Source organism: Melospiza georgiana, chromosome 7 (assembly GCF_028018845.1).
Source record: "Melospiza georgiana isolate bMelGeo1 chromosome 7, bMelGeo1.pri, whole genome shotgun sequence".
In the NCBI taxonomy this organism is placed as follows: Eukaryota; Metazoa; Chordata; class Aves; order Passeriformes; family Passerellidae; genus Melospiza; species Melospiza georgiana.
Window position 1 is genome coordinate 2,057,002 of NC_080436.1, and position 14,463 is coordinate 2,071,464.

The 14,463-nt window shown below is 43.6% G+C and overlaps 1 protein-coding gene across 1 annotated transcript in view; it reads left to right on the plus strand.

The window, feature by feature from the left end:
• Positions 1–14,463, plus strand: part of IQCA1 (IQ motif containing with AAA domain 1) — a gene marked incomplete at its 3' end in the record, with an annotated part of 149,583 nt that overhangs the window by 114,781 nt on the left and 20,339 nt on the right. Inside the window, exons 13-15 of the mRNA XM_058028032.1 lie at positions 7,097–7,158; positions 9,601–9,683; positions 12,041–12,148. Coding sequence (XP_057884015.1) covers positions 7,097–7,158; positions 9,601–9,683; positions 12,041–12,148 — 253 coding nt within the window. The remainder of the gene's footprint in view (positions 1–7,096; positions 7,159–9,600; positions 9,684–12,040; positions 12,149–14,463) is intronic.

Sequence of the window (14,463 nt, forward strand, 5' to 3'; positions counted from 1 at the left end):
CTGAAAGCTGATCCCAACTGGATTCCTAAATCTGCTTCAAAAATAGGGGGGGGGCTTAAGACAGACAGACGAAATATTGCAACAATCTCCCCCAAGTTTTCATGGGCAGCCACATTTAGATCAGCTGGTCAGTGCCCTGCTGCAAAATGTCCCACTGGAATTACAGAGCTTTATCTTAGGGCTGGGTTGGGTTTGTTTTTTTCCCTTCAGTGTACTGTTGGAATAGCTTAGGGTGGAGGGAGATTATTTAACTTTTATCTTCCCAGGTTGTGCCAGTAGCCTGAGAGAACGAGGCAGGGAAAGAAGCACTAATTAGATAATAGAAATTCCTTAAAGATTTCATCTAAAATAACCCCACCCAAGCCAAAACAGTTCTATTTGAGGGATGGGGAACCAAAGGAAAGGTGCAGTTTAAGTCAAAACACATCTTGCCTGTGCAAAACCATTTAAAATGTCCATTCAGCATTGGCAAAGGCTTTTTCCAATTAGTGTTTGCATAAACATCTCAGCCATAAACCAAACCAGTGCATACCTGTGCACACAGACTGCAGATCTGCTTCAGGATAACCTGCTCTAGATAATAAGAATAATATGAGCTGGAAAGTTTTGGAAATAGCTCATTAATTTATTATTCAGCAAAAAAAAAATCTCAAGTTTTTCAAGCAACGTTTGAAGTTCCATATGTCTCCCCTCAGCTATGCAGCACAAAATAACAGGTTCAGGTTCTCATTGTAGCCAGGAGTGTGGCTGAGTTCAGTGTGAAACATCCCCCTGCCAAAAAACAAAGGGGATATTCTGCATTCTCAGGAGAATTCAACATTCTTCAGAGGAATCAGACCTTCTCCTGCACTCTGGCAGTGGGCAAGGGGCAATGAAAGGGGAATTTCTTCAGGAGAGCTTTTACAGGTGGAATTTTGTGTCTAGAGACCATTATCCCAAATTCCTGATGCCACATTTGGCCATCCCCTCTGTTTTAGGGAGGGATTTCTTCTGCTCTCTTTGTCAGGGAATAATCCCTACCAGAGCTTCTGTGCCTTCCCAAGCCTTAAGATGAGTAGTTCTCAACTCAGAAAATTTCTGTCAAATCCATATTAAAACCAAAAAAGTCTGCCTGACCCACAAGAACCAATCTGAGTTTTAAAATCCCTTTTGTGGGGAATACAGCAAGGACATTTTGGAACTGCAATCTGAAGGGAAATTTCAGTGTTCCAGACATCTCAGGTCTTAGATTTAAGAAAAACAAGATATAACATCTTCAGGCCTATCCAGAGCCACCCCTTTGTTTCCATGAGCTCTTTATCACTGATTCCCAAACCTTCAAACACCACTTACTGCTAAAAGCTGACTCTTAGCCCTACCAAGAGCTGCTCTTAGAGCTCCTGAAGATAAGAGGAGTTTCTTTGCAGTGTCTTCCTTTACCAAAATACCCCATCCTCCTCCATCCCCACCATTCTCAGTGCTGAAATTAAGATTACTCACCTGCAAGAGCTATTCTCTCTATAAACTTTGTAAAACTACAAATCCTCCATTTGGCAGCTGTGTGGAAGAACAAACTTGGGTGAAAAAAATTGTTCTTCTCATGACAAGTGGGTCTCCAGAGCAGCAGACTGATGTGGAAATAGCAAAATTAATTAGATTGCAGCTAATAGTCAATAAAGCACAGTGCTGTTACTGGAGTCACAGATCCTGTGTGTGGTGGTGTTCACAGTGGTCCCAGGATGAGGGAAGTGGTGAGAATCTTGACTCCATGTTTCAGAAGGCTGATTTATTATTTTATGATATATATTATATTAAAACTATACTAAAAGAATATTAGAAAGGATTTCATCAGAAGGCTAGCAAAGAAAGGAATGGAATGATAATAAAATCTTGTGACTGACCAGAGTCCCAACACAGCTGGACTGTGACTGGTCATCAAGTAGAAACAACTCACATGGACCAATCAAAGATGCACCTGTTGCATTCCACAGCAGCAGATAATTGTTGTTTTTCTTTTCCTCTGAGGCTTCTCAGGAGAAAAAATCCTGTCAAAAAAGATTTTTCATAAAATATGTCTGTGAGACCTGTGCCTGTTTCCAAGCTGGAAGCTTCCCAGCCCCAGGGATGGAGCAGAGTGCCCTGTTTGAGACACACTTTGCTTTCCTCTGATTCTTCCAGACAGCCCCTGGTCCCGTGACTGTCATTGGAAAGGGGATGGGGACACAACAGGAACAGAGGAATTGGGTCAGCTCTGCTGTAAACTGCATTTTCCTTCTCTTGGCACAGTGGCAAGCCAGCATCACCAGCTGGGACTGGGAGCACTGGGAAAGGCCAGGCTGAGGAAGGGCTGGCAGGGAGATGTCCTGTGAGGGAGGAACATGGCAGGCACTGATCTGGAAGTTACATTTAAGAGCTTATCAGAGCTCTTTCTCCCAAGCCCATTGTGCTGCTTTTCCTGCTCTGCTCCCCCAAGGATTTATTGCTGATCCCCACTGCAGGTAAAGCAATGCATTGGAAATGAACACACCCACACAGACACAAAGGCATGGCCAGAATTCAAGGGAAAAAAAAGAAAAAAAGACACAGAAAACCCAGGAAGAGGGGACATGAGAAGCTAAGTGTGGATAACTTGCTTCTGGGCTAGGCCTCAACACAGCTTTGGAGGTTCCTTTTTGGTGAAACTGGGCAGAAGCAAAAAAACCACAAGTGGCTGTGACAGAAATACTGACAAGAGGTATAAATATATCTGTAAATATAACTATATCTATATCTATATATATATAAATATAAATAATTATAAAAGATAAATATTATCTTTTTATATACCAATATATTATAATTATTATAAAATTAAATCAATATATAATTATATACCATTATAATATAAATGTATATATGTGTATAAATATAAATTTATATATAAATACATATTATATGGGTATTATATATTTATAGGTAAATAGATATGGATATGGATATGGATATAGATATAGATATAGATATAGATATAGATATAGATATAGATATAGATATAGATATAGATATAGATATAGATATAGATATAGATATAGATATAGATATAGATATAGATATAGATGGAGGCCAGGAGAGAAGCTGGGTGAGAACTGAAGAAAGGCTGGGTTTGAAGGCTCTGATTCCCAAGCCCTGCTGGATTTCCTGTAACTGCTGCACCCAGAGCCCTCAGCCAGCTGTAGGAGCTGTCCCCTCTTTGGATCCTAAATCCAGCAGGGAAGGCAGAGCAGAGTCCCTCATTCAGCAAGTTAATGAATCAGTGGGAGCATCTTTGTCTGAGCATTTTGCACTGTCAGAAGCTGCTTGTTTTATCTCAGCACTGCCAGAATGGACTTCTCAACCCAGGCCCAGTGCAAAGCTTCACTTGCTCAACCTCCCATCTTAAACATCTCACATGATCCAAGGAATCCCCTAAAAAACTGCATCAGCTGCTGCTGTTTCCCTTAAGCCACAGGAGCACTTCCCTCCAGTCCCTGTTCCCCAAGGGAACCTACAAGAATGACAGAGAGGGACTTGTTAGAAGGGACAAGTTTTACTCTGATATTTTCTGAAAAATCCTCTTTGCCCAGGATTTTCTCCTGGGAAGCTGAGAAGCCTCAGAGAGGAATCAATGAAACCCCAGTAATTATCTGATTGCTGCTCCTGTGTTTGCTGCTTTGGAATGTGGCTTGGACATTGTTTACCAACAGGTGAATGTTTGATTGGTTCCATGTGAATTGTTATTAATTAATGACCAATCACTGTCAGCTGTGTTGAGGCTCTGAGGAGTCAGACACCAGTTTTTATTATTTCGTTCTTGTTAAGCTTTCTCTTTCTTTAGTACAGTTTTAGTATAGCATTCTTTAATATAATATCATAAAATAATAACTCAGCCTTCTGAGAACATGGAGCCAGATTCTCATCTCTCACCTCCTCCTGGGAACCTCACAAACACCACAGACAAGGAGGAATGGCTTCCAACTGAGAGTGGGTTTAGATGGGATATTGGGAAGGAATTCCTCCCTGTGAAGGTGGGCAAGCCCTGCAGAGGTTACCCAGAACAGCTGTGGCAGCCCTGGATCCCTGGCAGTGCCCAAGGCCAGGCTGGATGAGGCTTGGAGCAGCCTGGGATGGTGGAAGGTGTGCCTGCCCATGGCAGGGGTGGAACTGGGTGATTTTCCAAACCAGCCATGCCATGATTCCTGTGGTGGCCATAGCTGCAGCCAGGACTATGAGATCACAGCCAAAGGGTGTCACAGATCCTCCAGTTTCATCCATTCCCCTCAGGGACACATTTGGACAGCCTCTCCCTCCTGCTGCCACCCCAGCAGCAGCCAGAGCTCTGGAATTGGGTCTGGAATCAGGCTCTTGTCTGCTCCAGCCCCTGAGCTGCCCAAAACGTTTTGCTGGGTGGGAGCAGGCACCCCCTGGGCACAGGACAGAGCCCAGTGTCCCTGGCAGCTGGCACCTGGTGCAGCTCACCCTGTGGGGTCAGCAAAGCAGGCAATCACCCAGTCAGGGCATGGTGCACAGGAGCTCAGCTGGCACTTGAGGCAGAGCAGCCAGAGATTTCCATTCTAAATGAGCAGCGTGTTCACATCCATTAAACATTATCATTTCCTAAATAAAAGCAGTTCCCAGCAAGACATTTTGGAGACAAGCCATTGTCTACAATTCATATTTGCTCTTATCACATCTCAGCCTGTGCCAAATTCCCCACAAGTGCTGTTGTTAATTAGGAAAACACATTTTTCCTCCACACAGTTCATTTTTGTTTTGCTCTGGAGTTACTTTATTGGTGAAGCTGCCTTGAGGACAACACCAGTTGGCCAATAAATTCAACATATGCTTCGTGTCTTTACATAGGTTGAAACGAGCTTTTCTTCCCAGTCAGACACAAATATATGTAATTTCTGGCTTGTTGGAAGAGAAGTTAAAAAGACAAAACAGGAGGAACAGCAAAAATAAACCAGTGACAGCCTCAATATTTCCACAGTTGTTAAAACAGCATGGCGTGTGCTTTCTTCTTCCCATTCCTTTTCTTCAAAACAAAATCCCCCTGGCACATTTGGACGAATATTTGCTGCCAAACTTATTTATGTAAAGAAACCCAAGGTTTAGTTCTCCAAATACAGACTTGTTTGCTTTATCCTAACCCAAACCATCTCCTTTTCTCAGTAGCTGATCCATGTGGTGCTGGGCTTAAGCTGCATTTTCATCTGCATTATCTTTGTGGCATCACAAACAGGAACAGGTGATTTAACCACAGGTTCCTCACATTGTGTCTATCTTGAAAAACCTGAAATTGATGTATTCCTGAAGGCTGCTGATCCATTCTGTGAAAAAGCCCAGCATTTTCCAGATAATTGGATAGGATTTTTTTCAAACTCAACAACACAGCCTCCAGAGCTCTGCAGAAGTATTCACTCTTATAAAAAAGGCAAAGTAAATGACTGTATTCCCAGGAAAGTGAACATAAACTTTTGGAAAGAATAAGCTGTCTTGTTCAACTAAGCATTTAAGCACGTGCTTAAATTTAAGCTGTTGGAGAAATCCCCTGGTGCCCCAAGGTTTCTGTGTAAACAGCTCCACTGGAGCAATGCTGAGGTGCTTTAAGGAGCTCAGACACCAGTGGTGGGCATTAACATGGATTAATGATGCCCTCTCCACACTACTAATTATCCCTAACCATATTTATGGCTCCTGAGCTGTAATTAATGGAGGGGCTTGACAAGCCTGAGTCACATCTTCCTTATTTATGTTTGCAAGGAGTTTTTTTTTTTTTTAGGGTGTAAAGAAATGAGGCACACGAGTCAAAGTCTTTCTGTGGTGAAATTGTGGTGAAAAGATGAAAAGAGCAGGTTGTGTTTTTCTGACCTCTTCCAGCTTCTTCCCTGAGGCATTAGGGAGGAGAAGGATGTCCAGTGGTTAGGAGGGTAGCCAGAGTCTCAGGAGCTTTTCCCCTCAGTATATATATACTTAATATATATACTTAAGTTTAGATAGATAGATAGATAGATAGATAGATAGATATACTTAATATATATACTTAAGTTTATATAGATAGATAGATAGATAGATAGATAGATAGATAGATAGATAGAGATATATACTTAATATATATACATGCTTAATATATATACTTAAGTATATATATATAGATAGATAGATAGATAGATAGATATAGATAGATAGATAGATAGATAGATAGATATAGATATATACTTAATATATATACTTGAGTTTATATATAGATAGATATAGATAGATAGATAAATATACTTAATATATATACTTGAGTTTATATATATAGATAGATAGATAGATAGATAGATAGATAGATAGATAGATAGATATAGATAGATATACTTTATATATATACTTAAGTATATATATTAAGTATATATATACTTAATATTTATAAGTAATCTATGTTAAGTAAATATATATTTACTTAAATATATATTAAGTAAATATGTATTTACTTAAATATAAATTACTTAATATATATTAAGTAAATATATATTTACTTAATATATATCCGTTTTTTAAAAAGGTGTAAACAGTCTCTGGAGCAGCTACTTGGACCCCACACCCTTTTCCTTCCTGCTTCCTTCTTGAGCAAGGGCCATGTCTCCCCTCAGCCACAGAAGAGGGTTCCAGAGAAATCATGGAATAAGAATCACACAACTGGAAAAGGTCTCTGAGAGATCATCAAGTCCAGCCCTTAACCTGCCCTGCCAAGGCCACCACTAAACCATGTCCCCAAGTGCCACATCCACACAGCTTTTAAATTCTTTCAGGGCTGGGGCTTCCGCCTCTGTCCTGGACAGCTGTGCCAATTAAAAAAAAAAAAAAAAAAAAAAAAAAAAGTTTCATATCCAAGCAAAAGGAAGGAGAGAAGCTTCTTCCCTGGGAGCAAAATGACCCTGGGATGCTTTGCTATGTAGCAGTGGCACTGCTGGTTAAGGACATGGTTTTTCCCTTTGGGCTACATTCATACACTGAAACATTGGCTGTTCTGGCCCTCACTTGGCTTCAGTACATCCAAAACTATTTATCTGTTCTAAATTCACTAACTCCTGCTTGCTTGTGTGGTCCTCAGGTAAGCAAGGCAGCTGTGAAGAAAAAGGTATCTGAGCTGGAGAAAGATCTGACTCCTGGCAGGTGAGGAGAACCTCTCTGCATTACATCTCCAGTATCAGCCTTGGTTTTCCTCACCTTCACCACAAACACAGATTAAAATCCCCATTGTGCTGTCACACACCAGCAGGAGCAGTCCGTGCCCTGCAGGCAGGTGAACTGCAGCTGGCAGAGCTCAGCACATGCAGCATTTCAGCAGGAGATGGGCCCTGGGTGCCTCTTCCCCCTCTCTGCAGGTGCAGAAGCACCTGGCTGCTTTGGTGGCTCTCAGATTTTCCATCCCAATAAGTGAGGCTGCAGACAGTCCCCAAATCCCCTCATGGCTGAGCTGTGGTGTCCATGCCATAAATCAGTCCCATGGATCAATCAGAGTGCTGCCAGACCTGGCCTCCCCTTGTGGACCCTTGCTCTTTGAAGCACTCTTATTTTATTCGGAGGATCTGAGAGGATTTCTCCTTCCGCCCTGCCATTTTCAATGAGTGATGTGTTCCCTGAAAATCCAGCCATTTTTCACCTGTACACATCACCACAGGCAGCAGCTGATCCAGGAGCAGGGCTGGAGAACAGCACAGTGCCAAACACAATCAGTGAAATTCACCCCCAAAACCCATTTGTGCAAGAACAGCCAGACCTGGACTCCATCATTTGGGTGCTGGCCCCACACAACCAGCCAATGATCTCTTTACCCACTTTAAAATATATTTTAAAAATTAAAAAACACCTCCAAGCAGATATTTAAAATCCATGTCTCATGGACTATAACAGAGCAGGACCTCTCCTACAGAACAGTGCCAAAATCTGATATATTCCCTGCTTTTAAAACTGCTCTTGCACATACCTGCTTCTTTAGATACAAACTTACCACGCAGCCAGCTGAAAACATGAGCTTTTTAGTAGCTGGCTTTTTATCTGGCATTTTGGCTCCCTGCTTTGCTCTTCCCTGCTGAGCATTTCAGAAATAACCCAGAGAGGGGCTGAATAACAGATTCAAAATGTCCCTTTTGGTCCAGTGAAGGGGGCACAGGGGGCTCCAGCCAGCACAGACTGGTCACATCCCCCTCCCCTAGAGGGGACATGCATCATTTACCTGGCACAGTAAAAATAATAAACCGGGAAAAGTAGAAGTCCTGCTCCCACCAGAGCTGCCAGGTTAGTCCCATTCCAACTTCTGCCTGGTTTATGATGCATTCCCAACATAAAACCACTGAGGATGAAAGCAAGAGTCAGAGCAGCAAAATCAACCTTGTTGAAGGTGCATTAAATTTTGGATTTGCTTATTGCTGCTCCTACATTAATTGTGCCACTAAGACTGCATAAACATAAAACTCCTCAGCTGAAATGGAAAAAAAGGCTGCAGACCTCAAATTATACCTGGAGGTTTATTAGCCAGCTGAGAGGCACTATTAAATATATTTATTGTAGCCAGACCAGGACATCCCAATTAAGATAGGTGAGAAAGACAGAATAATTGAGGGGAAAGAATGTGAAAAGTGTGGAAAAACACTGAGAGATCTAAAAAGACTAAAATCAATATTGTTTATGCTGTCAATACACTGAGAATTTCCAACAGGTTTATTCAGTTTTCATCATCCTGGAAGCAGTATTACTCCATAAAACCAAGGGCCAGAAATGTCCTTGAAGTTAATACTTAGAATTCCAAAAGAAAGCATAGAGAGGATCCACATCAAGAGAAAGTCACACACAATTTTAAGTGTTTTAACTCCTTCATTATTGGGATCTACTTCCAGCCACTAATGGAGATAGGGAGAAGCTTCCACTGGGGAACTCTTGCCCATTTGATCAATCCCAAACTGGTTTGGGTTGGAGGAGACCCCAAAGCCCGTCCAGTGCCACCCCTGCCATGGGCAGGGACACCTCCCACTGTCCCAGGCTGCTCCAAGCCCTGTCCATCCTGGCCTTGGACACCACCAGGGATGGGGCAACACTTCCACTGGACATTTCTGCCCCAATCCCCCTCTGACCACCACCCTGCAGGTGGTGGATCTGAGCAAAGCATTCCCAGTGTGCTCCCAGAGAGATGAGGCTGTCTGTTGCCAACACAATAAATTCCAAGAAGAATTAATGAATTAGTACTAATTGGAGAGCTGGGTGAACAGGTATGGTAGTGTTAGGATTGCCATTATTGTGTAATTTAAAAATAATTTCCCAGTAATTGATATTAATGAATGAGTCCATTACACAAGTCATAACTGATCTGGCATCACCTGAAATGGGTAAATGGAGTCAGCAGGAGAGGGGGACCCAGCCTGGGAGGGAGGGAAAGACATTGCTCAGCACGAGACAGAAGCTGTGCTTATTGATTTCACACTGATGGCACTAATCATGCTCCTCTGAGCCACAGAGGGCATTTATAAAGCTGGGCAAACAAACAACCCCCAGGCTGGCTCAGGTCTGAGAGCACTGAGCCTTTCCTGACCACTCCTGAGTGATGTCTCTTGCCTGCAGGAGCATTGATTCCCTGTACCAGCAGCTTGCAGAAGAAAGATTGCTCATCCAAGTCAAGAATGTGAATCTCTCTGACTACATGGGTAAAGTACCCCTTTCAGAGAAAATGTAGTGTTTGATCAGACCTCCAGCCATTCCACCTTCACTGACCCCTATTTTCAGTCAGGCCTGAGTTCAGGTCACTGCACTTTGAATATCTAAGGCCAGGTATGCAAATCAAGGCTGCTCAGGAGCTTTCACTTCTGCTGCTGAATTCAGGCAGGACCTGTTTGCAGAGCTGGTGTTAGACTCCAGGCAGCAACAGCAGCAGCCTTGAAGGGTTGTGGATGTCACAGCCACTCTGAGCTGGAACCACAACACCCTTTAAGGAGCCCTTGCCAGGCAGTGGCAAGACAGTGCCAGTCTAACAGAGCAGGGGTCATAATCCATAATGCAGAATATTTCCCAGAGAGCAGCAAAAATTGTACCTCCAGCTTTTGTTGTCTTTTGTAAAGGCTCAGCCCCTTCCCTGCACCTCCCTGACTGCCCATGAACTTTGAGCAGTGCTTTGAGGCATATCTGGCCCTTCATGTGAGTAAGAAGTGTCTCTGCCTAGTTCTGCATTTCACACTCCTCTTGTCTGGTTTCTGTTAGCTGCAACTGCAGCCAGACCTGGTTATCTATGCTCTACAGAGAAAAAAAAAAAAAGGGGGTAAAAAACCCCAAACCCCACTTTTGCAGACTTTAGAGGTGTCTAACACCATGCCCACAAACATTTGGTGACACACAGTGAAATCACAGCATCTTAACAGCAAAAAAAACCCCAAGATTCAGCTATGTCAAAGGCCATGGTTTGAATTTGCTGCTATCCAGAAGCAGAAGTGCTACAGGCTGAGAGTACAAGGCCGAGGCAGAAAAGACAAATTCTCTCCTATCACCCCAAATGCCATGTTTATATAAACTCTCAGAAGCACCAGTTCAGCCTGCAGAGCCTCTGCCCACCCCTCTGAAGAGCTGTGAATTCTGTCAATTAAGTGTCCCATCCACTTCATGCTAATTAAAGACCACCAAGTAAAGGAAGATTTCCATTCTTCCTTTGTTCTCCCAACCTGTCAAGGTCACTTTTGTCCAACAAACATTCCCCCACCACAAATGCTTTTAAAACAGCACATCTCCAACCATTTTTTGAAATCCAGAAAAAGTCTTTTGAAGGTTCCAAGGACACAGAGAAAGAAGCCTTCATCTGCTCAGCCTTCCACGGCTGGAGCCTAAGGAAGGTCACTTCCAGTTCCTGGGGAAAGGACAAAGAGTGGAACTGTGCTACCCAGCCAGTAAAGGCACTGAAATGTCCCCCCTCTATGACAAACTGATATCACTGAACTAATTTTCTTGGTGACCTTATCTAAATTAGTCAGAGAATATCCACTGTGATTTATGTGCAGTTGCAATTAAACCCTTTGATGCCTTCTAATTAAATCTGTGAAGATTAATTCCTATCCCGTTCTTTTGATTTCTCCTTAAATAAAAGATAAAACCTGAAATTAATTTTATTCTTCAGAGGGGAGGGGGCAGTTGCACCAGGCCTTGTCTGCCTTTTTGCCCCCAAATTATACCTCCACTTTTGCTCTTAACCACTGCTAATTTGCCTCTGCTCCAGAGGCCTCTTGCCCTCTGCCTTTTTATCTCCAGTAAAACATAATATATTATTATTTTTCAATAATAATCACCATAATCACGTGTAATTTATGCTAAAAATAATCACTGACTGCATCACAACTGCTTTTCCTGCTTGTGGCCCATCCTCCTGTATCTTTGTTCTCCAACATTGCTTGGATATGGGCTTTGACAGGGCAAGCAATGTGATTATAGCTCTGCAACCAGAGCCAAGGCAAGATTAAATCCTTTCAGCTCGTGTCAGGGATTTTTAGTTTCCTTGGGTTGTTTTGTGGAGGTTTTTTTGAACAAAAGAGGGGAAAAAAGAAGAGGTGAACTGCAAAGCAGAGGGCCCCACCAAATGAGGTGACACAGCGAGGAGCTGAGATGGGACCCAGCCAGGGAAAAGCTTGTTAAAATAGCTTTTCCCCCTTTTTGAAATCCTTCTGAGAGCTCATGGTTCACTGGGATTCTAGCCCTGCAAAATCCCAAATCCAGGAATGCTTTGCCAGCAGCGTGATTTATGGCGCTGCTAATGATTCTTCTCCACAAAGTTCCTTTCAAAGGTTACTGCAAACCGTCTGCTCTCTGCCGAACAACTTCCACAGCCTGCTCAGCTCCGATTTCCCTCTGCACTTCACCTTTCTCAGGGCCACATTCCACCAGAAGGTTGCCCAGCCTGAATCCCTGAGCCTGGCTCTGCTGAGCGTGTGCCCCAGCCCTGTGCTGTGGCAGCTCCCCATTCCCTGAGCGATGCTTTCTGCAACGACGCTGGCACATTCGCTGAGCTCCTGCTTCCTCCTCACAGGCTACTACGACTGTCTGGGGACCCTGCTTCGTGAGACAGGGGCGCAGCCCATGCCCTCCATCCCAGAAGTCAGGCAGCTCGTGGCACTCTATGGAATATTGCCCTTGGGTAAGAGCACACCAGAGGGCAGAGCACTCTGAGCCTTTGCTCCCTGCCAGGAACTGCGTTTTACTGCCTTTGACAGGGTTGATTAGTGGCAATCTGAAGCATTTTGCAGTCTAATTGTTTTTCAATGAAGCCTTCGGAGTGAGGGCTGGATCCCTTGAAGAGTGCATGCCCTCCCCAGCCCATCTCTGCCTGCGTGGCAACAGTTTGTGAATGGCAGCACATCAAGGGAAAGCACTTGGGAAAGATAATAGCTCGAACAAGCTCCGGTGATCAAAATTAATCAAGTTAAGGCAAGGGCTAAGGTTGCAATTTACCTTTTACAAGCCGGCTAATGTTACTGGTGCTGCACAGTGCAATCGTTGGAGGAATTACCCTGGATACGTTTTGTACATCACAGAAAACAGTTGTAAATGCCTTCGCAGTTTTAATGCCAGGCTTAGCCAATATCTAGCAAGGCTTTGCTAGGTCAGGTTGTTTGCTTTTAATGTAAAATCTATCCCATTTTTCACTTGGGAATGGCCTTGTGCCAAACTCCAGTGATTGCAAGAAGTGCCTGTCTCGGGGGCCTTTATCAAAACCTCGTTTGAGCCCCTTTCCACTCCTGATTGGATTTTCCAGCTTCAATACTTCACTTGCCTCCTTTTCCATTCCTGAATGGAATCTCAGTGGATCTCAGGGAGATTTTAACTCCTCCAGGCTGTGTCAGTGTCTGCTCAACCCCCTGAGAGGGCAAAATCACCAACATCTGCCTGCCTCCCACCCTGGAACACACAGCAAGCACAGAATTTCTGTTTTCCCCTCCTCCCAAAGTGCTCAGGTTATTCTATCCTCAGCCTGGATGGGGCTCTTCCCACCTGGAGCAACACCCTCAGCTGGTTTGGGGTAAGGCTGAAGGTCTGACTGCAGTCAGCTGAGATTGCTAAGCAGTTATCCCTGTCTGCACAATGTGTTTCACTTATCCCCAGACTCCTCCAAAGCTGTGTTTTGACACCATCTGATCTAGGGAAATCAAGCCCTGAGACACCCCTTAATCAGGAGAACCCATAAATTTTCTGCCATTTATACAATTGGTAAAAATTCTAGGGAGAGGAGACCCTGGACTAGTTAAACAAACAAAAGGTACTTGCAAGAGCAGTTTGAAAAATGCCTTTGAGTAACAAAAGCCATTACATGAGCCAAAAAAAAAAAAAAGGTTCAGGAATGGTTTCACCTATGGGGTGATCTGTTATGGATGACATTTCACTTAATTGGTCTCCAAACTAGTTCATCATGAGATAATTGTGTATCACAGAAGTGAAAGTTTTTCTCAAAATAGCCACCTGATGGCAAGGAAAGCCCCAGCTTAAATGGCATTAAGAAAATTACAAGCAGCTGAAAGGAGAAAGAATAGTAGAAGCTATACTTCATTTTTAACACAGAGGAGTCTGCTGCTCCCCTCCTAATAAATCTTTGTGCAATAGTAATGGATTGCTGTGGAATGACCAAAAATTAATAAAGCCTGGGTGGCTGACAACTTCCTACACCCTGCACCGTGCTGGAATAATGGCATTTGTCTCTGTGCTCAGTTCCCTGCCATCTATTTGGGATGTTAAACCATTAGGACACAGATAACCACCCTGATTGGATTTGTTTTAAATAGCAGCCATCCCCATCAAGCCAGAGGGCTTCTCCAGGCTGAGGCAAAGGCTCCCTCTGCAGCCCATCAGTTTTGGGGCCAGTTTCACTCCCACCATCTGGTGGACACCAGGCTGAGAGACCTCCAGATGCTGTGGATGCTCCCAGAGATTTTCAAACGCATTTAAACAGCACCACTGTTGACACAGCACATCTTTAGGCATCGAGGCAAAGGGGGCATGGACAAATCATTTGACATTTCCTGCCACTTGCACCTCTGGAGGTTCCCCTGTCCCCAGTTCATGCGGTGGCAGCTGCAGGGAAGACAAGTTCCATCCCCATCAACCACCTAAGCCTGTCTGTGCTTGTGTTTTCCCAAGGTGAGGCTTTCCCAGGTGATGGATCATATTTGCCACAGCCAGAGTGAATTTACCTGGAGCAGCCATGGAGACAGAGTGGGAATGCTGAGCAGGCACAGCAACCCCGGCACTCACATTTCCTCTACTCCCAAAATCATTCTTTTAGCTCACAGGGGTTTAAAAGTGAAGTTTTCCCACCAGGAGGTACAAACAAGGGTGGGTGAGTCTTGTTCCAAAAAGAAATGTTAAATCTGCTGGGCTCTCAGCTCAGGTTATACAGAATTGAACTCAAGAGCACTCATGCCATAGGAAGGAAACAATTAATTCATGTTATCAATTATT